Source organism: Desmodus rotundus, chromosome 3 (genome assembly GCF_022682495.2).
Source record: "Desmodus rotundus isolate HL8 chromosome 3, HLdesRot8A.1, whole genome shotgun sequence".
NCBI classification, from domain to species: domain Eukaryota; kingdom Metazoa; phylum Chordata; class Mammalia; order Chiroptera; family Phyllostomidae; genus Desmodus; species Desmodus rotundus.
The window spans coordinates 17,674,217-17,699,466 of NC_071389.1; the positions used below are offsets into that span (position 1 = coordinate 17,674,217).

Sequence of the window (25,250 nt, forward strand, 5' to 3'; positions counted from 1 at the left end):
CAGCGGCGGCGGCCGGAAGTGTTGAAGTCCGGCCTGGCGGCGGCGGTGGCGGTAGCAGCCGTGGCGGCCTCTGCGCATGCTCCGTAGCCCGCCCGCCCTGGCCGCTCGCCGCCCGCCCGACGGAGACGGTGAGGAGGGGGAGGGGTGGGCGCGCGGGCGCGGGCGCGGGGTGGGGTGGGGGCGGGGGGGCAGACGCGGGGGCCGCGCGGCGGCCGGCGAGGGCGGGCGGGCGCACAGGGGGCGGGGGGCTGCTGCCTCCGCGGGCGCCTCCCCACGCCCTGTGCGTGCCGCCGCCGCCGCCGGGGAGCGAGCGGACGTCGCGGCGCCGCGGGGGGGGTGGGGGGACGCTGCCGCTGGGTCCGCCCGAGCAGCCGGGCCGCCCCCAGCGCGGACGGCTGCGCCGCCCGAACTCGGCCCCCGGCCAAGGGCGGTGGGGGCCCGCGAGCCCGACACTGGGGGGCCCCGGCGCCCCCGGACCGAGGGGCCCGGAAGTCCTCGGCTGAGGGGCCAGGAGGGGCAGGCGCGACTCCTGACTGAGGCCCGGACGCCCAGGACCCTGGCGAGGGGTCCGGGGATCCTGGGGGTATCCCCAGAGGCGGGGTCTGGCGAGTGCCAGGCCCTTCCGTGAAGAGCTGGGGCGAGGCCTGGGTCGTGCTGGGTTGGGGGGCGGTGCGGGAGGGGGCGAGAGGCGAGGGGAGCCTGGATGCCGACCCGGGAGGAGACCCTCGGAGCCTTGGCGGGAGAGCAGGAGCAGAGAGAGAGTGGGCTCTGCTGAGGAGGGAGGGCCGAGCTTCACCTGAGGGTGCGTCAGAGGCCTCGGTCGTTCAGCCCGGGGCAGGGAGGCAGGGGCTTTTCCGAAGGCGTGGGGGCAGCAGGTCTGGGTGGTGGGAGCAGGGGACGCGGGAGATGTCCGAGGAGCGCAAGGAGGCCCCGCCTGCCCGTAGACGAGGGGGCGGTGGGAGCACCCCTGGGAGCCCCCCGAAGTAGGAGTGAGAGAGGGCCAAAGCCGAGACGGGACGAGACTGAATCCCCCCTGACAGAGAGGTAGAGAACGAGGTAGTCTGGTGGGGACCCCAAGTTGCTGAGGGCCGGAGAGAAGCCGTTTGAGGGGACGAATGCCGGGGCGCTGCCCAGGTGTGCGCTGACCGAGGGGCTGGGTGGGTGAGGGCAGAACCTGCCCCGGGGCGTCCCGGAGAGTAACCCGCCGGATTACCGCCCCCCCCCACCCCGAGAGAGAGAAGCCTCAGAACCACTTTGTACAGCAGGTGCAGAAGGGGCTGTGACGGGGGTCAGTTTAGGGGAACCAGGAAGTGGGGTTTTTCTCAACTTGGACGATTAGAGAAAGGGACGAGCAGATAATTCTCTCTAGTCTTCTCAGAGGGACCCCTCCTCCCCCCCTACTCCGTGGGTCTGCTAATGGTTACTGAGGTGCTTTCGGGGGGACTTTTTCATTAAATGTTTGGATAATCCCCTAATTTGTTAGCCTTTTATCAGTTACGTGTATTTAATGTCTACTGACGAGATGACTATTTCATTAATCAACTCTTTATGTTCAACAAACATTTCCAATAGCAAACTTGAACACACCTCCCTGGCTTTAGTTGGGGCGCATTTTGGTCTTGTCCTAAGCAGAGGTGCCCTACACTGTAGTAGGACGACTCTCCAAAGAATGCGCGTACTGTTGCTTCCCCAAACCTCCGCCTAGGGGTCTCCAGCCGTGACTTCCCCTGGACTCCATTTGCTCGGGCTGTTTCCCTCGCCGTGGCCCTGCGGAGCCTTCGCGTTGGCCTCGGTCGCGTCCCGTAGCACGCTGGATCCCCCACTAAATACATGAGCAGGAATGAAGAAGGAAAAAAAGGAGTTTTGGCCTCAAGTTTTAACTTAGGAGTTTCTTAAGAATAGACTACACAGTCTACAAACATTACACTACAGTGTGCAGTACACAAATACCTTTTAGGGTTAGAAAAGTTCAGGATATCTGCTATTTTTTGAAAATTGTTTTAAGAGAAAGGAAGCAGGGACACAGAAACATGGATGTTCTTTTTCTTCCACTTACTCATGCACTCATGGGTTGACTCTTGTATGTGTCCTGACGGAGGGTCGAACCCCTCAACCTTGGTGTATCAGAATGATGCTCCAACCACCTGAGCTTCTGGGCCAGGGCAGGGTATCTGGTATTTCTGTCATGCCTCATTAACTTCCAACTGTCATGTCCCTGTGGTCATGTGACACTCATACTTTGCCATGTTTTAAACATTAGTTTTCAGGACAAAAAAATGAATTTAATCCAGAGTAGGTCAGATAATCATTTCTTTAGTTTTCCAATAGCATTTGTAAGCAGTCATGAATTTGCTTTCAGGGTGTCTTTTTTTTTTTTTTTTTTTTTTGGTCTTGGAAAATAACTACAAAATTATTTTAACTTTTCATATAAATTTGACATTTTTTTTTTATGTATTCCCTTAGAATTATAGGGAGTGTTGTGTGATTCCACAATCTCAATACTCTTGAGGCCCTTTCCATAAAAATACCCAAAGGATCAACTAACTCTCTTGCCTCAGGAGTTTTTGTTGATATAAACAAGAGCCACTTTTCAGTTTACAGTGAGCTCAAAGAGATGACCTTGCAGTTAGCCAGTGTAGTCTGAAGAGGTGGTTTCAGGTTACTTGCTAGGAATATGGTATTTAGGGTAATAAGAGATTCAATCCAAACTGGCTTCTCTAAAGAATGTCAACATGGCATTCTTCTCCAAGTTGACTGAATCAGACCTGTATCTGTGACAGTGAGAGACATATTGTGGATAATCATAATTATCCTCTTTGATAAACTCAGAAAGTTAGAGAAACAGCCAGAACATTCCTCTTGGGTGCCAAGATGTGGGAGGGGTAAGGAATAAAATACGAGTTTCAATTGAGGAAAGTATTAATCAAGTTGTTAGTCAGCCACTTATTCAGAGTGTTCTAGAGAGGACTCAACCACAGAGTAGAAGATTGAAACTAGAAGCATCCTTCTAATTCTGCTTCTCTAACACATTAATTCACCTAAACTATTGATTTTTAAACATTTAAATCTCCTTTTTGGAATAATAAATTCCGATAAGTTTGATACATGCTAAGGTATTAACATCTTTTTAAAAAGATTTTATTTACTTTTAGAGAGAGGGGAAGGGAGGGGGAGAGGGAGAGAAACATCGATGTGTGAGAGAAACATAGATAGGTTGCTTCTCACAGGCCCCCAAGCTCCCAGCCAGGGGCCTGGCCTGTAACCCAGGCATGTGCCCTCACCAGAAATGGAACCGGTGACCTTTTGGTTTGTAGGCGATGCCCAACCCACTGAGCCACACCAGTCAGGGCAGGTATTACATCTTTTAAATTCATTAAATATGTAATAGTAACAGAATAGTGCTGGAAAAAAATGTGTCCCAACAAATGTTAGTTGTGATTATTTTAATTTACCTTACATTTTTATAGTTTAAACTTTGAAGATATCTATTGGTTCAATTATTCAAGGACTTGATGGTATGTGTATGCTTCATTATATCCCTTTTAGGCTTTTTCTGGACTCACAGGACCTAATTTTTTTTTTTTTTTTTTTGGTTCTACTGCCAGAAGCCAGCCAAACCAGGCCATTGATTCTGTCTCTCTTTTAAAAAATTGTTCAATTACAGTTGTCCCAGTTTCTCCCTCCCATTACTTTCCCCTGTCCTGTCCACCTCACCCCAACCCTCCCAGTCAATCCCCACCCTGTTATTCTTGTCCTTGGGTCCATTGTACATGTGATTCTCTTATTATTATTTTTTTTTCTTTCTAGTTTTAAACCTTTAATTTACTTGGGGGTAGGATTGAGGGTGGGAGGTGAGGGTGGGTGGGGCAGGGGAAAGTGGTGGTGGGAAAATGGAGACAACTGTATTTGAACATTAATTAAAAAATGATTAAAAAAAATAAACCTTTAATTTACAGAAGTTTGAATTATATACTGTTTTATCTTGCAGTTACTTTTTTCCTCTAGTATGTGACAGTGCCATGCATCTCTTTCCCTTCTGTAGTTCCTTAAGGGCAGATACTGTCCTTTTTCATATCCAAGGAGCTTAGCTCTGCCTGATATGGAGTAGAAACTCAGTAAATATTTGTCGAACTAGCCATACTGATGGGCAATAAGCCAGGCAGTTTAGCCTAGCTATCTAAGCAAATGTATCCGCCAAGTTAGAAATGTAGAAAATTCCTACAAAGTCTTTTAGGGTAAGCTGAATCATTAATTGCACAAAAATTTATTACGTTTCTGCTATTTGTCAGATTGTCTTAGAAAGTTTATGTAGATGGAAGTCTGATATTTGAGAGCTATTATGCTCCTGTGTCCTGGGCAGTAAGCTAGGCACAGGGAAGCTGTTGAAAAAGAAAAGCAATCGTTGCTCTCCCGGGATATTGTCTGGTGGGGAGAGGCTGACAAAATGGGATGATGGTTGTGACAAGGGTGCTGTAGGCACTGAAGGAGCAAGGGTAACAAGCTCAAATCTAGTCAAGGAAGACACCAAAAGCCTCCCCGAGGAAGTGATGTTTTAAATAAGTCACAAAAATTTGGCAGTAACTAGCCAAAGAGGGAGAAAAAGAGAATTTCAGGTAGAGGAAATAAGTGTGAAGTGTGAAATGAGAGGAAATAAGGGTGAGAAAATGGTGGTATGTTTGAGAAATTGGGAAAAAATTCAATGATGGCAGCCCACAGTGTGAGAGGGAGAACTATGAGAAATGAGGCTAGCAGGATGGGCACAGGACAGATTTGGAGGATTTTGTAAGCCATGTTATGGTGTTTGCATGTTATTCTAACAGCAAAGGTAATCCACTGAAGGATTTTTAAACAGGGAAGTGACTTGTGGCCTTTGGTAAGATCACTTTGTCTAGATAATGATTTGAAGAGCAAAACCTGAGTTTAGGATACTAATGAGACACACCTGGAAAAGTACAGGTAACTGGTGGCTCAGAATATGGTGGTGGCAGCACAGATGGAGTATGAGAGATGGTTAAAAGAAATATATAGATGATAGAATGGATAAAATTTGGTAGTTGATTGACTTTAGAAAGAGAAAAAAAGGAGTCAAAAATAATTTCCGCTCTGACTAGTGTGGCTCAGTTGGTTGGGCATTGTCCCAAAGCAAAAGGTCACCCGTTGGATTCCTAGTGAAGGCACATGCTTGGGTTGCAGGTTTGGTCCCTGGTAGGTGCATGTACGAGAGGCAACTGATCGATGTTTCTAACTTTGACGTTTTGTCCCTCTCTCCATTCTTTACCCTCTCTATAAAAACAAATAAATAAGAATCTTAAAAAACAAAAACAACAACAACAAAAAAACTCTAGCCCTGGCTGGTGTAGCTCAGTGGATTGAGCACAGGCCCACAAAACAAAGGGTCGCTGGTTCAATTCCCAGTCAGGGCACAGCCTGGGTTGTGGGCCAGGTCCCCAGTAGGGGATGTGCAAGAGGCAATCACACACTGATGTTTCTCTCCCTCTCCCTCTCTTTCTCCTTTCCTTCCCCTCTCTCTAAATATAAATAAATAAATAATAACTCCATTTCTGGTTTGAGAAAATGAGTGGAGGCTAGTGCCATTTGCTGAGGCAGGAAATAGGAGCAGGTTTGAGAGGGAACATGAGTTGCTTTTAAGGTCCCTACAAGATATTTTAAGAGACTCTTGGATATAGAAAGTGTAAATTCAGGTATAAAGCTTGTGAGAATCATAAAGGGCAGAAGTATAAGTCAGACATAAGGAATTTTAAGTAGGTCAAATACAAAAATTGATTGAACTAAGCTATGTCAGTGCCTATGATGACTAGCAGGTCTGTGACAGATAAAAGATTTTTGGATAAGCACCACTTGTCCTTACTGAGAGTACAGTGTAGTAACGAGGACAGATATCTGTTCAGTTAACTGCAATACAGAGCACAGTGTGAAAAACACTGGAGGACAGCTATAGACCAAGTATTGGGGTACTGCAGAAAAGAAAATGGTAAATGGTTTGGCAATGGCTATGTGGAAGAGTGGGCTTTGAACTGGGCCTGAAGGGAGGAAATGAGGGAAAAAGGAGTTTTAGACTTAAGGAATAACAACATACAGAAACTTGAAAGTACATATTGTATGTTCAGAATACAGTGGGTGGGTGGTTGGTGTGTCTGGAGTTTAAGATTCTTGGGTTATTATAGTTACAGATAAGACTGGAAAAGTATTTTGGGACCAAACAGGGTTATGGCTTAACTCTGGAGTGTTATGCTTAAGTATGTGTATTAAAGGCAAATGAGTGCTGTGGCAGAGCTGAGATACAGTTTCAGTTATCTGACTACCAGTTACATGTTCATATTTGCATCCGTTGTGTGCTTATTCCATTCAGCATAGGCCCAGTCATTTTCACATACATATCTAAGTAAATACAGTGCTCTTATTTCTACTCTCTGTATTGACTCCCTCCTTCCTTTTCAATTGTGAAGACTAACACTGCAGAATATCCTGTGGCCTTCAGAGTTTTCATTAAGATTGGGACAATGCTTTGAGTTACTTTAATTTTTTTAAAGATTATATTTATTTATTTTTAGAGAAAGGAGAAGGGAGGGAGAAAGAGAGGGCGAGAAACATTAATGTGTTGTTGCCTCTGGTGCACCCCCAACTGGGGACATGCCCCTGACTGGGAATCCAACTGGCGACCTTTTGGTTTGCAAACCGGTGCACAATGCATTGAGCCACACCATCCAGGGCACTTTGAGTTACTTTAGAGTTGAAGAGCGTGTAGTGCTGGACACTGGTTTCCTCACCAGCTCTGCAAGGGAGATGTCAGGTGAAATCATTTCTCCATTCAGTCTGAAGCAGAAAGGTTTTAAGTTCTAGAGGTCATACAGTTGCATTCTGCAGTTGTTACACAACTACAGTGCAAGTCATCTTTTTCTTCCCAATCAGTAAGTTCAGTTAGTCAGCAGATATTTATTAAGTACTCACAAAGGGCAGAGCAGTTGATTAGATGTAATAGCTGGTTGCAAAGAAAATGGATTCCTATTTTTTAGGCACTTACTCTTTGGGATGGAACTAGTGGTATGCTATAAACCAGCTCTCTAGAGAAAAATACCCTGATCTGTAGTGCTTGCCAATTTCCGTGGTGTATATATTCCCAGCAGCAATGATTTTAAGCTAGCAACTTGACGTCACTAAACTTGGAGTTGGGAAGTGATGTGCACAATTGGTTCTCAGGAGCTAGTAGAGCTGATAAAGCACACCATTGGATGAATCACTCATACTAAGAAAACCTACAATAGCAAGTGAATACTGAGGCATTTCTGGAAAGATCAGAGCCTATGTTAGTACCATTTCACATTCCCATCCTTTTCAGAGGACCATGATCTCCAAGGTGCCCTTGGATTTGGTAGCTGTTATTCTGGTTTCCTCTCCTATGGTTGCCATCTTTTCAAACCAGATGAAGTTACTGGTGCTTCTTGTTTCTGACAGCAGTTTCAGCTATCTGACTTCATGTGAAAGATGGCTAATGCGGAAGTGAGTGTCCCAGTGGGGGATGTGGTTGTGGTACCCAGTGAAGGAAATGAAGGGGAGAACCCTGAAGACACTAAAACCCAAGTGATCTTGCAGTTACAGCCTGTGCAACAAGGGTAAGTGACTAAAGATATGGATATTCTGAAAAACTTGGGAGGTTTAAAGAATGGGGAAATTGTAACTTGATGGCTGTTTATCACAATGGAACATTCAACATTAATCTCAGAGCTGGCCAAGTTTTCATCTCTATAATAATGTGTTGAGTGCTATATTTGTCATTTCAATACTATTACAACAATTAGCTGTTTCCTTGTATCTTCTCTTCTTCACTGTGAGCTCCTTGAGGGTAAGTTACATGGCTCCCTCATTTTATTTATCCACACTATTTAGCATGGGGTCTTCATACGTGTTTACCAAAAGACAGTGTAGTTAGAGTCAGAGGAGATTAGACAAGGCAACTATAAAAGTATTCCTACAAGAAGCTCTCTGGACTGTCATGGGTGCACAAATTATCAATCTTAGTCTATCAAAGATATTATATAAACTACCTACTATTATACAACGTATTATAAAGATGTTGGAAGAAATATAGCACATGGTTCCCACGATCATGGAACTTGCAGGGTAGCTGTGCAAACTGAGAAAAAAATTTATATACATATAAAATTATATATGTATTATATTATTATATATAGATAATATGTGTAATGTCTTATATAATTATAATATACATATATTTTTAAATATTTTATTTAGTTATTTTTTAGAGAGAGAGGAAGGGAAGGAGAAAGAGAGGGAGAGAAACATCAATGTGTGGTTGCCTCTCGCATACCCCCTACTGGGGGACCAACCTGGCCAGCAACCCAGGCATGTGCCCTGACCAGGAATCGAACCAATGACCTTTTGGTTCGCAGTCCAGTGCTCAATCCACTGAGCCACACCAGCCAGGGCATATAATTATAATATAATAATATCATTATATATTATATTATTGTAATATATCATATATTATTATATATTTTATAATAGCATATATAATATAATGTATAGTATAGTATATCATAATACATTATTATAAATATATTATACAATAATATAATCACAATACAATATTATATATAATATAATAGTATATGCTATTATTTTATATATATATATATATATATATATATATATATATATATATATATATAAATTTTTTTCTCAGTTTGCACAGCTAGCCTGCAAGTTCCATGATATATATGGAGAGAGAGAGAGACTAAGAGAGAGAGAGGGAGATAGATATCAATTATAAGGCAAAATCTAACAAGTGCTGAATGACATGGTTAGGAAGTGCTCTCAATTCAGGGGACCACTATGAATTTGAAAAAAGAGATAAGTTTTAAAAAATGGTCTGTGGTCTTAAAGGTTAAGTAAGAATTGCATCTACAAAGAGAACAGAGGGATAGTTATTTTACTTTGGGGAATGTGTGAGTCTTCATATGATTAGAAATGTTCTTGGGCAAACATAATCCAATCCCAATCTACTAAGTAATGTACCTTGTCTAAACACTTCTGGAAAAACACAATCAACTTTTCTTGGTAATTTTTAAAACATTTTAGTATAGAAAATTTCAAATTTACACAAAAATAAAGAAAATTATAATGTAAGCACCCATCACCCAGCTTTGACAATTATCAACACATGGCCAATCTTATTCATCTCTGCATCCACCTACTCCTGAGTTTTTTTTGAGGCAAATCTCAGACATTAGTATATATCTGTAAGGTAAGGACTTTTTAGCTTTAAAAATACAACCACAGTTTGCTGATATTTCTGAATTTTGTTAAGCATGAGGAAATATTTTAAGATTTGTAAGGGAAAGGTGATGTGTGATAAATCCTGACATAGAGTTGATAGAGTGATTTAAATTTTTATTGGCACCAAAAGATTATTCATGCTTATTCAAATTCACTTGTGTAGGAATTTCATTTGTTACACACACACATACTTGTAGTTGTTACCCTTTGGTACATGAACAAGAATTAAAGAGTAGGTCCTCCAGTTGTTGCCAGCTTTATTTTTCTCATGGAGTCATTATTTCTTCTACCTTTCCAAAGTGCTCCAGGGAGCTTTTCAGATCTTGCTCCCCAGCATGTTGTCAATTTGGCTCAAATAAATTCTTTTTTTTAAATTTTATTATTTTATTATTTCTTTTTTGTTTTCTTCTTCTTCTTCTTCTTTTTTTTTTAATTTTTAGAATATTTTTTATTTTCCACAAACCCTTGTGTCGAGAGCTGACTTTCAGTAGATCGCAGCGAGGGAACTGCTCTGCTACATATGAAATCCCAGCCCAGAAGCAGGTTGTGTACCAATGGTCAAGTGCTAGGTTCCGCAAGGGGGCGGCCTCCTTTCTAGCCACACTAAATTCTTATGAAAAAAATTTTAAAAAGTGCTCCAGTTGTCACTTGCCATATCCTTAGCAAAGACAGAAAAAGCTTCTCTATTGCTTAGAGGATTAATTCTTTTGAAGATTTTGTTCCATTTGTTTTTCTTTTGCCTGTCTCTTATTTTCCAAATGATATTGCCTTTTCTGAAAACCTCTCATTGCTTGATCAGAGATAGGCATCTTAGTACAACGTATATTGACTCCCCAATCCACTGTTTACACTGAATTTAGTATATGAACTCGTGAATGAACATTTTGAGATACTGCATTTTGAGATGCCTGTCAATTGGTGCTTAGTTGATTTCTCTAATTGTTTTTTAATTATTTGAATATTTTATTGTGCTTTAGCCTCATTTTATAAAAATGAGTGGGGAACAAAAACTCTGATACTAGTGAAGTACAGGTCTCATAAGTTTATTTAATTTATTTAGGGAAGAGGGGGGAGAGAGAGGCAGAGACAGAGAGAGACATCAATTTGTTGTTCCCCTTTTTATGCATTCTTTGGTTGATTCTTGTATGTGCTCTGAATGGGGATCAAACCTGCGACTTTGGCGTGTCCTAACGACACCCTAACCAACTGAGCTACCCAGCCAGGGCTAGGTCTCATAAGTTTTATACACTTGAGACAAAGATGGAAATCAAGTGTCAGTCTTGAGCCTCAGTCACACTTAACCTAATTGGCTTCAGGTTCAAATATGAAGGAAAGAAGCAACCAAAGAACTTGTATGAATTGTTGGGACTATATTGGTAAAGATTATATCCAAAAGGTAAGAAATAGGCCCTGGCTGTGTTGGTAAGTTGGTTCGAGCATCAAGCATTATCCCAATACACCAGGGTTGGGGGTCTAGTGTAATTCCCAGGCTTCTGTCTTATGCTTCAGTGTCCTGGGTGGTGCCATCAACAAGGATGGGGAGTAAAGGAAAAAGCGTAGTTTGGGAGGTAAGAAAGGGAAGACAACTTGCTTAACTCAGACATAATGAATGTCCTATGTCCTATGTCCATAATGAATGTCCAGTGCCCTATGGGGCATCCAAATATCTTTATTTATTTAGCAGTAAATGGTCCTGGTGTGAAATTCAGAAAGGAGGTCTGTGCTAGAGGTGTCACTATGGGGGTGGATAATCACTGATGCAAAGGAGATTGTTTAAGCAGTGCTTTCAAATAACAAGATGTAATAATGAACACATTAGATTTATTTTAGGAATTAAAGGACATCACTGTATCATGTTAGGTTATCTGAGCTCATTTCTTAGAAGGTAGAAATATTTTAGAAAGACACTTTCATGAAGTGGTACCTCTAGTTACTGCTAGTTACTTTGGGCATAGTCTATCTCTTAATATTTTAGTAGGCTCTGCTCATGTCAACAGTTTGGTTATGGTGCCTTAAAAATGCTATATCATAATGTATGTCAACTGTAATTGAAAAATGTTTAAAAATGATTTTAAGAAAATACTAAAGCCCTGGCTGGTATGGCTCAGTTGGTTGGAGCATCATCCCATAAACTGAAATGTTGCAGGTTTGATTCCTGGTAAGGGCACATGTCAGGGTTGCAGGTTCGATCCCTGGTTGGTGTGCTTCTGGGAGGCAGCTGCTTGATGTTTCTCTCGTATACATGTTTCTCTCTCTCTTTCTCTCTCCCTTCCTCTCTCTCTCTCGAATCAATAAATTTAAAAATAATTTTTTTTTACAATTATAAACCTACTTTTAAAAAAGATTTTATTTATTTATTTTTAGAGAGAGGAGGAAGGAGGGAGGAAGAGGGAGAAATATCAATGTGTGGTTGCCTCTCACATGCCCCCTACTGGGGACCTGGCCCGCAACCCAGGCATGTGCCCTGACTGGGAATCGAACCAGCGATCCTTTGGTTAGCAGGCCGGCACTTAATTCACTGAGCCATACCAGCCAGGGCTAAATTTTTTTTTAAGTGCAAAGTGCTTGCCCTGGCCAAGTGGTTGGGGTGTTGTCCTGTACACCAAAAGGGTTGCAGGTTTGATTCCCAGTCAGCACATACCTGGGTTGTGGGTTCAATACTGGGGGGTCAGGGTGTGTGGGGGAGGTGGCTGATCAATGTTTCTCTCTCACATTGATGTCTTTTCTCTTTCTCACTTTTTCTCTCTCTCTAAAATGAGCATATCCTTGGGTGAGGATTAAAAAATTAAAAAATGCTAAAGTGCTTAAAAATGCTTCAGTGTTTAGATTCCAACAAGGGTCATCAACTTCTCTGGTCAGCATTGCTTCTTGTCTTGAACTGTCCAACAGTATTACTTTGTAGTCTTGATAAGGTAATTCTATAATATGACTTAATCTTATGCTTGAAGCAATACTCTATGTCATGAGCTTTTAAAGTTATGAAGGGAAAAGTCTGGTGTAAAATACAGTAGCAAGAGGAACTTTCCGTTGAGGTGAGGAAAGTTGTTAATTAATTTCCATGGTAATAGCTGCTAAGCAGTTATGGGCAACTTAGAGTTTAAAAATAATGGGGAACTAGTCAAAGCATTAACATACAGTTGTGAAGTATATTTGTTTTATTCCTTTTGAGATAGATTAAAAGAATTCTTAACCGCCCTGCTGTGAATATTAATTTTTTCATGATTTATGTAGTTTGTTTATCGATGGACACTTTTACAACAGGATTTATGAAGCCGGGTCTGAGAACAACACAGCAGTTGTGGCAGTAGAAACTCACACGATACACAAAATTGAAGAAGGGATTGGTAAGTCTTTTTGATATTCTAGTACTTTTGAGCTCAGCTTCCTTAGTTGGGATTTCTTGCCTTTGTGCCTTTTTCATCCTACCTAGTATGCCCTATCAGTACTGCAGCCATCAATTTGATGGTGGCACATCTAGAGACACCATTGACTAAGGTGCTAGGGCTGCCAGTTGATTGTTTAACATCAATTTGCTAGGGTTGTTGAAAAGATTTTTCATCTATAAAAGTCCCACAAAGAAATTAGAGCCTCACGGTTGATTCTTGTCATTAGGAAAGTTGTTGATGAAGACTGATGAGGTGTTCACTGGTAGACAATCAGTGGAAAGAAACTTTGAAATTAGACAAACCTGAGTTTAAAGCCTACTTTCCCACTTAGCTGTGTGTCCTTGGGGGTGTCACTTTACCTTTTGGAGTCCCACATACAACATGTAAAACATAGAAAACAATTGTTGCCTCCCAGGATTATTGCAAGAATAAAATAAGATTAAGCACATCAAAGCATATAGCACAGTGCATAGTGGGACCTCAGTAAAATAGCTGTCATGCCTAACTTCTTCAAGAGGATTTCTAAATAACATCAGCCAGTGTGAACTGTTAGCCCTTGAGAGGAACCAGGAGACTAAAGATTTTGAATTAAGCTTTGGAGAAGAATGTTTGATAAATAACTGGTATTTATTTTCTCATTTTCAGATGCAAGTACTATAGAAGCAAATGAGGATATGGAAATTGCTTACCCCATAACTTGTGGGGAGAGCAAAGCCATTCTTCTTTGGAAGAAGTTTGTATGTCCAGGGATAAATGTAAAGTGTGTCAAGGTAATTATCTTTTCTCCTTGCTGGAACCTACTTTGGGGCTCCTTGTTTTTGAAGAGCATGGTTCCAGTGCCTCTTTCTTCCACTGTATCAATATTTTTAATTTTGTAGCTATAGTCCTATTGCATCTTAGTAGACAAAAACAACTTTGGAGTGAAACTGACCTGGATTCAAGTCCCACCAGAATAGAAGTTTCATGAGAGCTGAGAACCTGGTGATCTTGTTCCCCAGTGTATCTCCAGCACTTAGAATGGTACTTGGTGTATTTATCAAAAGATATTTGTTGAATGAATGAATGGAGTCCCATTTCTATTACTGATTAGGTGGGTGACCTTGAGCAAGTTACTCACTATTTCAGAACCTCATATATTAAAATATGAATAATCATATATGTCCCCATTGTTAGCCACAACTATACCTGTTGATAATAGTCACTATCAGTGGCATCACCCTAGAATCATTAAAGATTATGTAGTTTTGATGCTCTGTAGTGCTATTGGTTCTTACTGTACTTAATTCTTCTACCATATCCTGAATCTTATCATTAAGGCTGGATAGATTAGTTTATTTAAACAGCCTTTGTAACGTTGAATCCAACCACCAGATTCAGAGCATAAATGGATTTTAAATGCTAATTAGCATATTAATCTCTGATCTTCCCCATCTGTAGCTTTCTACCAGGATAGGGCACTGTGCTCAGAGAAGGGTCATCTTCCCTGGCACAATAAGGCAAAAGGCTGGATAATAAAAGACTATGACTTAAGATGTCATCTGGGTATTTTTTATACATAAAAGTAGAGTTACCTTTTTGTTTCCCTCTGCCTGCCTAAGCTGACATTGTATTATTTTGGACTTTTCTTTTTACTTTAGTTCAATGATCAGTTGATCAGCCCTAAGCATTTTGTTCATCTGGCTGGCAAGTCCACCCTAAAGGACTGGAAGAGAGCCATTCGTTTGGGTGGAATTATGCTCAGGTGAGCTCTAATACTAAGAACATACCTTTCAACTGACTTTGGGGCACTTAATCATGGTAGAATCCAGAGAATTCCGTCTTTTTAATTTGAAATTTTTATTCTGTCTGAAGGATTAGCTTAAGAAATCCATGTATTATTTGACTTTCATTAACTTATTTTTTAAAAAACTCTGAGAGAAAGAAGAGTGAGTCAAATTCACTCTTCCCAACATCTAAGGCAAATTTTTCTAATGCTAGGATGTTGGGTAGGATCCTCTCTGGGCAGAGAAAGTCAAGAGCAGATGATAGTCCTGCTTGAGATCATCAAGCATGGGCAGAGCTAAGCCTGGTGCTGAGGAAGCATTACAGCCACAGAGAAGTGTAGGCTGACTGACAAATCCTGGGATAATCTGGTAAAAGTAGAAGTGTGCTGTTAATAAGTACCAGTGATGCACAGTAAATGCAGTCTTTGCCATCACTGTACTACAGAAATAAAATTCAGAATGCATAATATCCCCAACTCCCTCTCTTTATGCAGCAAGTTTACTATTATAATTTTTTCCCTCTGAAAAGTAACATTAGTTGATTAAATTCATACTCATTCTTTGAGCACTCACCTAATGATTGAAAATTTTTGCCTTTTTTTTTAAGAGAGAGGGGAAGGGAAGGAGACAGTGAGGGAGAGAAGTGTCAATGTGAGAGAGAAACATCAGTGGGTTACCTCTTATACACACACTAACTGGAGACTGAACCCACAAGTGAGGCATGTACCATGACCAGGAATCGAACTGGTGACCTTTCGCTTTGTAGGATGGTGCCCAACCAACTGAGCCACACCAGTCAGGGCTTGATATAAAATTTTTAAATGTGGTCAGGAATTAAAAGTTCTACACAGAACATGTTCTGAGAGTCTCAAAACATCTTATCTTTTGTCTTCAGTTCTTTTTAAGGAGTCTGTCTTAAGAAAAATCTATAGTGCTTGGAGAGATTCAAGCATAAATATGTTGATTACAACGTTATTTATAATGAGAATTAGTCTACTTTATCCTACGTCTTTTTTTTTTTTTAAGATTTCATTTATTTATTTTTAGGCAGTGGGGAAGAGAAGGAGAAAAAGAGGGAGAGAAATATCAGTATGTGGTTGCCTCTCTAGTTCCCAGTCTGGGGACCTGGCCTGCAACTCAGCCATGTGTCCTGACTGGGAACGGAACTGGCCACCCTTTGGTTCATAGCCGGTGCTCAATCCACTGAGCCACACCAGCCAGGGCTAAAAATTAGTCTACTTTAATATACAGTCAAGGTATATCTAAAGTAAATTATGGCTCACCTAAATATATATAAGTATATACTGTGGGGTATAATGTGGTAATTAAAATATTTCTAAAAAGTTTTTACATGAAAAAATGATTATAATATAATGCAAGAAAGAAAATAAAATGCTAATCAGTTAAACAGTGTGATTTTACTTGTGCTAAATTCACAAGCAGTGCTGACTGGTGTGGCTCAGTGAATTCAGTGCTGGCCTGCAAACTGAAGGGCTGCAGTTCAATTCCCTGCTAGGGCACATGCCTGTGTTGCGGGCCAGGTCCCCAGTAGGGGGCGTGCAAGATGCAACCAGCCTATATTTTTCTCACACATGGATTCTCTCCTTCTATTTCTCCCTTCCCTTCTCTGTAAAAATAAATAATTAAAATCTTTAAATAGGATAGGCAGAAAATATGCCAAAATGTTGACGTTATCTGTGTTGTAGGGTTTTTTTTTAAGGGCAGTTGTTTTCTTTATAGTTTTCTGTATTTTTCATAAAACATGTTAATTGTTTTCTTCACATATTATTTTTATAGTCAGAGACACACAATTTAAAAAAATTCATTCCAGATGGTTTGTATGCAGAAATCACTAGTTGATTGAAATCGGGAGAAATACTTTTAACTTTTTTGGTTGTTCTTGGCCTATTTTATTTGCCAGAAAAACAAGCATATGCCAACTTTCCTCAACTGTAAAATGGAACAAGAATACCTAAAAACATCTTTAGTAAAAGACAAGTAACAATATAACCCAGTTTACTATAATTAAAATACTGCGTGGTTTTGCTCATGGCTCATCATAACGTCTTGTGAATCCAGTTCTAAGGACATCTTATAGTGGGGGTTTATAGTTTAATCGTCCTTGCTCTGTATTTATTCGAGAGTTGCTATCAATTTTTTTCAAGGAAATAGACATGCTGAAGTTTTATGTCTCCAAAAGTGACAACAGATCTCGATGGTCTAGGAATACTAACACATCAGAATGCCATCACAAAATTCTAATTCCTTTCTGGCATTTCTTAGTTGTGCTGGGATATGAGGTAGTCTTTTTCTCCCTTTTTGGATTTGATTTCAGTGAGATTCAATGGGGAAACCTAGCAATTGTCAGGAGTATATAACTAAAGCTTAGTGATAATGGGAGATAAAAGAGAGTATTCATGAGTAGGCTGGGGAGGGAAGAGGAGTACTTGTAAATGTGGGCAGAACCAATGAAAATTTTATAGTCCCAATTAGAAGTTTTGCAACCTAATGACTTTTAAAACTATTAGGTTTCACTAATCTGCAAAGTAGACTCAGCAACTTGTTTCTATTTGTACCTGAGGCCTAGTTCCCTCTAGATGAAGTGCAGGCTGAACTGGAACTTCTTGTCTCCCTTTGTGCAGGAAAATGATGGATTCCGGACAAATTGATTTTTACCAACATGATAAGGTTTGCTCCAATACCTGCAGAAGCACCAAATTTGATCTTCTTATCAGCAGTGCAAGAGCTCCAGTGCCAGGACAGCAGACAAGTGTGGTGCAGACACCCACTTCGGCTGATGGTAGGGGGTAGGAAACCACCTGAAAACCCATTGTATTTTTCAGTAGCACTTTCCCCTCATTTCTCCTTTGTGTTTCTTAATTTCAATTCTCATGAGTGGTGATGTCCCTGAAAGATATAGTAATCATGGGTGGGGTTCCATGCTTTATAAACAGATCTTTATTTTCTCCCAAATGATACCTATTGACTACCCTCCTTATTTCTTTCTTGCAACGCATGGTAAACATTAGAAAGATGGTTCAATAGTCATAGTGCTTATTCAGTGATCTTGCTTGGGTGCCACTTAGCATACTTTTGAAATTAGATTGTTTTGAAAATCCCTTGCTCTACTAGTGGTCAAAGCAGGAAGTTAGATTGGAATGGTGAATGGTTTTTAATTGATAAACTGAGATGTATCAAAGACAATTTATCTTTGGCTGGGATGGACTCTGGATGACTCTGCTATAAGGATCAAAGAGCTCTGCCTGGAAGGGATCCAGATAACCAAGCTGAGGCTTCCTCACAAATGAGACAGGATGGGCAGACACTTAACCTTCAGTATTGTTGAGTTTGGGACTAGGGCTCCCCGCCCATCTCTAGGACATATATAGCCATGTGAGATTATTAAGGATTCAGTTAGTCCAGCTAGAGACTTAGTACAGCTGAAATTCTTAGAATATGTATCAGCTACTTCTAGAAAATTTACAAGTATGCCTGACAGAGTAGCAAGAATGATAAAGGATATAAGGGAAGTAATGTGCTTTAAAAATGCATCTTCAGGTTTCTTTTGGCCAGACCTAATATTCTGTAAATAACAACTAGGTGAGTAGAAGCCAAATCTTTTGCAGGAAAGTATAAAATATCTAGCAGTTTGAATTTTTGTTGATGTGACTCTTTTACTTGAAAAGTGAAAAATGCTGTGAAATTACATAATCCTTTTTATTTGGCCAAAACTTCTTTACTTAATTGATTACCAATATTGGTACTACTTCTTTGCTTGATTATTGATATCTTCCAGCTTGTAGAGTTCACACTTGTCTTTATTTTTGTCTCAGTCAGTTTGATTTTTTTCAGCTCTTTTGTTTACAACTGACAGCAAAAGTTTTTTCCTCTGTGAATCTACTCTTTGTGGTCTCATCTGATTTTTTGAGGTCTCATTTTTCTTGCTTTCTCTTACATAGGCTGATAATTAAGTTATAGCAACTTCAGATAGTGTAGATGGTTAGTATTAAACAGATCTATATTTAGTATGGCTCTTGGCTAAGCACCATACTTTTCTCTTAAATTATTTCTGGTCCTTCTCATCCTCACTAAGTCTGAGGCAGGCAGCTTGGCAGTTATGCCCACCTTAAGTCTCTTTCAAAAATATACTTGCTTGGAAAGCAGATTGCTCTTTTTTTTTTAAGATTGTATTTATTTACTTTTTTTTTTTTAAGATTTTATTTATTTATTTTTAGAGAGAGGGAGAGAAACATCAATGTGTGGTTGCCTTTCACATGCCCCAATTGGGGACCTGGCCATTAACCCAGGCATGTGCCCTGATTGGGAATCAAACCAGCGAGCCTTTGGTTTGCAGGCCCATGCTCAATCCACTGAGCTACACCAGCTAGGTATTTACTTATTTTTAGAGAGAGGGGAAGGGAGGGAGAAAGAGAGAGAAACATTGATGTATGAGAGATACATCAATCAGTTGCCTCTCACACTCCCCCAACTGGGGACCCGCCCCACAACCCAGGCATGTGCCCTGACAGGGAATTGAACGAGTGACCTTCAGTTTTCAGGCTGGTACTCAATCCACTGACCCACACCAGCCAGGGCCAGGCCGCTCTTTTGTGATTTTATAAGTTACCTTCACTCTCTATACAGAGTAAGAAGAAAACATTTTCTTTTGCAAGGTAGGTTTTCTTTAGAAAATCCAATATTCATCCTGGCTTTCCTAGGGTTCTAGTTTTTAATATAGGGATCTTCAGGCAAAAAGCCAGAATGTTAAATAAAATAACAGGATCTCTTTGGCTATGAATGTGAGATGGAAGATAGCTATGACTGTTTCATAAAATTCCCTGGCCTTACCTCTAATGGACTGCTTTTAGGTAACATCACACAGATTGCCATTTCAGAAGAGAGCATGGAAGAAGCAGGGCTAGAATGGAACTCAGCTCTCACTGCTGCTGTCACCATGGCCACAGAGGAGGGACTGAAGAAAGACTCGGAAGAAATTTCAGGTACTTTTTTCTGGTGCTCAGACATCTTGCAGGGTTTTGTGACCTTATGACCATTATCACCATTATGATTATGGACACAAAAGACCTCTTAATTACTTTTGCTGTTTTTTCTCGTGCATATTAATACTAACTATAACTGCAAACTTCTTTTATCCATGCAACAGCCCTGCAAAGTCACATTTTATACATGAAGAAATTGAGGTTCAGAAAGGTTCAACAACTTGCCTAATACCTGTCATACAACCTATAAGTATTAGAGCTGAATTCAGCTGAGTTTGACTCTGTAGCCCCTGCTTTTCATCCTCTCATACTGCCTCCAACTTTGGTACATTTTTTAGATAAACCAAGCTGCAAGGTGTTAGAAGAAAAAATTAGGTAGCAGGTGGTGTAGAAGATGCTAATTAATGATGATGCACTTAGAGGGGACCAGGAGAGGCTTCACATCATCCTCCAGTCATTTATTCATTTAAAAAATATTTATGCTGCATATTTTCAATTGGTACTCTTGCTTGATGCTAGACAGGTAAATGAAAAGACATAGCTTCTGACTTCAGGGAGCTTATAACAATGCCTGTGCAACTGTTTTACTTTGCTTTTTTTAACTATATGATTAGGGCAAATATATCTTTAGTTTTTTAGTATATCTTTAATGTAACATCTTTATTACTTTTAAAATTAAATTATTTAAATAATATCTAATATTTATTTAATACTTAATTGAATACTTTTATTAGAGGAAGGTACCTGTTCCTTGTAGCCAGAGCCATGACAAATTGTGGGCATGACAAATTGAGGCAATTATCCCAAGTCCCTAGCTTGCTAAAGAGGCCAAATAATTAGTACCAACTTAGGCAGCCACTATTCCAAAAGCTTCTTCCCTCTGTCCAGAAATGGCCTGACAAGGAATCCTTTCGAATTGAAATGATTTTGAATTTAATACATTGTAGAAATGTGCCTAAGTATATGTAGCATCCCTTGCTTACCCTCTCTTATCTCTTTTGTACCAGAGGACACTTTGATGTTTTGGAAAGGAATAGCTGATGTAGGGCTGATGGAAGAGGTTGTATGCAATATACAGAAGGAAATAGAGGAGCTACTCAGGGGGGTTCAGCAGCGGCTCATCCAGGCTCCCTTCCAGGTCACAGGTAAGTGCATTAATCCTAATAATATCAAGTAATTTATTAAACACTAACATCTGCAGGTAGGAAGATCCTATTACCCTCATGAAAACACTAAGGGATAGGTATTATTATCCCCATTTTATAGATTAATAAACTAGGGCTCATAAAATTTAAGTTACTTGTCCAAAGTTCATAACTGGGTTTTGAACTCAGGTCTGGCCATACTTTCTCCACAGGTAGTTTTTTCCTTTATCAATGTGTCAGAAAAGTAATTCTCTCAATTCTCTCTCACTCATATATAGATGAGTATATATATATATATATTTAAATATATTAATATAGATATAACAAATAAAAATTAGTTATACATGTGATCAATCTTTGTTAAAATTGTTAAAACTGCAATTAGAACAGTCCCATCATTTTCTAATTGTTCCATATTTATATATAGCACAACAGGGAGATGGTGGAACCTTTCTGTTTTAACTCAACAGACATGTCTTTTAATTTAAATAGATGCCGCTGTTCTCAACAATGTGGCACATACATTTGGCCTAATGGACACAGTCAAAAAGGTTTTGGACAACAGAAGGAACCAAATAGAGCAGGGAGAAGAGCAGTTTCTCTATACTCTGACAGGTGTGTATAATTTATGTCTCTTCTTAGGTGATACTCAAGTCTTACCATTTCTTTATTAAATTCTGTTGGAACTGGATTGCTTCTTTCTTTTCTTCTTTCTCCCCCCACCCCAACTCCCTCTCTTTCTCTTTCTTTTTCTTTCTTTCAATTCATATGGTATCCTATTTGGCTTTTTCTTATACAAAGCCCCAGGTGGGGTGAAGTGGTGGGAAACAGATGAGGCACAAAGGAAAAGAGAAAGAAGCCAGCACCCCAGTACTCCTTCTATATCTTTTGGAGAATTAGGATGTCTGCTAGAATGCTCTATTGATCCAGAAGTATTGGTGGCAGAAGAAACAAATTGGCCTTCATCTTTTTTACATTATTACTACTGAGTCTTTTGAGAGATGTACATTTAGCATATTCTCCATTATTTGTACCAATAAATTATGGTACAGGGATAATTTAAATCTTTTTATCAAGTACTTCATGCTGGTCTCTACACTAGGTTTCAGAAATATAGTGTTGAATATTGAGGGCTTTCAAGGAACTCAAGGGAAAGCAGACATGGAAATAGAGTAAGTGCAAAAGGTAATCAGTTTTGTGACAAGCATATAGCAGGTATGATGGAAAAGCAAGGGAGTTATCACTTATACCTGGAAAGAATCAGGAGAGGCTTTTGAGGGAGGTAAAGCAGGTGAAGGATACAAAACAGATCAGAGGTATGGAGTATCATCAGAGTTTGAATGATGTTTTGGGTTGGCCAGAAGGTCCATATGGTTTTTTCCACAAAATAATAGACACATTTTTCATTTTCACTAATAACTATTGATTTGGATATTATGAATATGTCAGCCATCTCCTGCATGGTATAACGTTGATAGTTCTCAATTAATGTCTCGATTTGATTGCTATCAACTTCAACTGGGCTACCTGACTGTGGAGCATCGTCCAGCGAGAATTCTCCAGCAAGAAACATACAGACCACTTTTGACATGTTTGATTAGTCACAGCATCTTCTCCATACACTGCACAAATCTTTTTTTGCATTTCAGTTGCGTTTTTACCTTTCTTGAAATAATAAAGTATAATATGCTAAAAATGTTATATATTTTCTTCCATCCTCAATATTAAAATGGTTTTACAAAAATTCACCAATTTTGATAAGGTTTTTTTTTTTTAATGCATGCCGATATGACAGCTCTCTCAATACAATCTAACAATATGGTTTTGAATGAAGTTAAAGACAACTAAGCACTACTAGAGCCATCTTATGTAAAAAAACCAAATGAACTTTTTGGCCAACCCAGTAGAATATGTTATAGTCAGTCATAAAACCCAAAGGCAAGAAGATATTTGATAAGAAAAGAACAATTTGGGTTGTTTTAAAATTATTGTTATACCCAGTTTATATTTTAAACTCTGTTTACAAAGTATTATCAGAGATACCCTTTGCCATTTGATCCCCCCCAGGACTGTTACCCCTGTTTTACTGATGACCCAGTAGAGGAACAGAGAGGATACATTATTTGCCTGGGGCCACAAAAGTGAAGCCGAAAGTAGAACTCTGTTTTCTTATTCCGAATCCAGTTCCTACCTCGAAACTTTATACCACCTGAAAAATAGTTTTTGTTAGGATGGCAGGCTTCTGGTTCCTTGTCCATATTATTTTGTAGGTAGTTTTAACTGTAGTGTACGTACAGTTTTGTTTTCTGATTTTTCACTATGACATTAATATTTTTCCAAGTTGCTACATCTAGACATTCTCCTACCAAGACATTTACATTTTCTTAAAAAAAAAAAAGTAATTTACTTTTAGCCCTGACTTGTGTGGCTCAGTGGATTGAGTGCTGGCCTGCAAACCAAAGGGTTGCCAGTTTGATTCCAACTCAGGGCACATGCCTGGGTTTCGGACCAGGTCCCCAGTAGGGGGTGCACGAGAGGCAACCACACATTGATGTTTTTTTCCCTCTCTTTCTCTCTTCCTTTCCCTCTCTAAAAATAAATAAATGAAATCTTTAAAAAAATGATTTAGAGAGAGAAGAAGGGAGGGAGAAAAAGAGGGAGAGAAACATCAGTGTGTGAGAAAAACATCAATAGACACATCAATCAGTTTGCCTCTTGCATGCCCCCAACTGGGAACCTGGCCTACAACCCAGGCAAGTGTCCTGGCTGGGAACTGAACCAGCAATCTCTCAGTTTGAAGGCCAGCACTCAACCCACTGAGCCACACCAGCCAGGGCTAGATATTTAAATTTTCAAACTTTCAAATTTTCTTCTTCAGTAGCTTATTTTGTTACATTGAACTTGTGTGAATATAGTTTTTAAAATTTTTAAATTTATTTTAGAAAATGAGAAGGGGAGGGGAGAGAGAGAGAAACATCAATTTATTGTTTTATTTATGTATTCATTGGTTGATTCTAAAATGTACCCTGACTGGGAATCAAACCCTACAACCTTAGCATATGGGGATGATGCTCTAAGCAACTGAGTACCCAACCAGGCCCTAACTTTTTCTTTTTATGTCCTTTTAAACTATTTCTCAGGACAAAGCTTTAGGCTAAATAGTATTTATAGTTTGTTTTATGGGTTTCTGTGAATTACTGTCAAATTTCCAAGATTATACCAATTTATGTCACCAGTTAAACTCATTGACATTGGGCATTTCTAATAGTACCTGACTTAAACTTTTCAAAAATTCCTGGACAGTGTGACTCAGTTGGTTAAGTGTCGTCTCATAAACCAAAAGGCCACGGGTTCAATTCTTGGTCAGGGCAAATGCCTAGGTTGCAGATTTGGTTGTGGTTGTGGCGCATGTGAGATCAATGTTTCTCTCACATCGATGTTTCTCTCCCTCTCTCTCTCCCTCCCTTCCCCTCTCTAAAGTCAGTGAGCATGTCCTCAGGCGAGGATAAAAAAAATCACCCAGTCTAGTTTCTTCTTAAAAACAATGAAGTGATTTCCTGAGACTACAGAGTGGCAAGACCAGAATAAGACCCCAGGTCTCCTCCTTCCCATTTTACTGTTCCTAAGATTATAGTTACCTTCACACAGTCTTTCTTTTTTCCTTTTCGTAGACTTGGAACGCCAATTGGAAGAGCAGAAGAAGCAAGCTCAGGATCACAGGCTGAAATCCCAGACAGTTCAAAATGTGGTATTGATGCCTGTGAGCACTCCTAAGCCTCCAAAAAGGCCCAGGCTCCAGCGGCCAGCCTCCACCACCGTCCTGAGCCCTTCTCCTCCTGTCCAGCAGCCTCAGTTCACAGTCATCTCGCCTATTACCATCACCCCAGTGGGTCAGTCATTTTCCATGGGCAATATTCCAGTGGCCACCCTCAGCCAGGGCTCCAGCCCTGTGACTGTCCACACACTGCCTTCTGGCCCTCAGCTCTTCCGCTATGCCACAGTGGTCTCCTCTGCCAAGAGCAGCTCACCAGACACAGTGACCATTCACCCTTCATCTAGCTTGACGCTGCTAAGCTCTACTGCCATGCAGGATGGGAGTACCCTGGGCAACATGACCACCATGGTGAGCCCTGTGGAGTTGGTGGCCATGGAGTCTGGCCTGACCTCGGCAATACAGGCTGTTGAAAGCACCTCAGAGGATGGGCAGACCATCATTGAGATTGACCCAGCCCCAGACCCAGAGGCTGAGGATACTGAGGGAAAAGCAGTCATTTTGGAGACAGAGCTGAGGACTGAGGATAAAGTTGTGGCTGAGATGGAAGAACATCAGCATCAAGTCCACAATGTGGAAATTGTGGTCTTAGAGGATTAACTGGGGAGATCGGGGCCAGGAGATATGTTTTGGTTTTAAATTTTAATTATTTGTTTACTTTTATCATTGTCCCACTCATTTCCACATAGGATCCTTTTTTTTAAAAAAAAAAACTATCTTGTTGCTGTAACTGAAAATGTTGGGTATCTCCTACCCCCTCATTGAAAAAATGGACAAAAACAAGCTGCCCTTCCAGAAGTTGAGAGTAGGTCACTAAGTGTCCTCATCCTCTTACACCAAGGAAGTTATTTCTTTCAGGGGAGGCATCA

General features: G+C 40.3%; 1 protein-coding gene across 6 annotated transcripts; it reads left to right on the plus strand.

Annotated features, from left to right (window-relative positions):
• Positions 1-25,082, plus strand: GMEB1 (glucocorticoid modulatory element binding protein 1). 6 transcript variants are annotated; one of them, XM_053920098.2, is made up of 10 exons: positions 1-128; positions 7,474-7,631; positions 12,547-12,659; positions 13,347-13,471; positions 14,339-14,442; positions 17,107-17,264; positions 19,333-19,464; positions 20,472-20,609; positions 21,102-21,224; positions 24,281-25,082. In XM_053920098.2, the coding sequence occupies exons 2-10, from the start codon at positions 7,504-7,506 to the stop codon at positions 24,979-24,981; spliced, it is 1,722 nt and encodes a 573-aa protein (XP_053776073.1). In that variant the 5' UTR covers positions 1-128; positions 7,474-7,503; the 3' UTR covers positions 24,982-25,082. The 6 variants fall into 6 exon arrangements, with proteins under 6 accessions (XP_053776073.1, XP_053776074.1, XP_053776076.1 ...); XM_053920099.2 differs by having other exon boundaries at positions 7,477-7,631; XM_053920101.2 differs by having other exon boundaries at positions 2-128; positions 12,577-12,659.
• Positions 25,083-25,250: the final 168 nt, after the last annotated feature.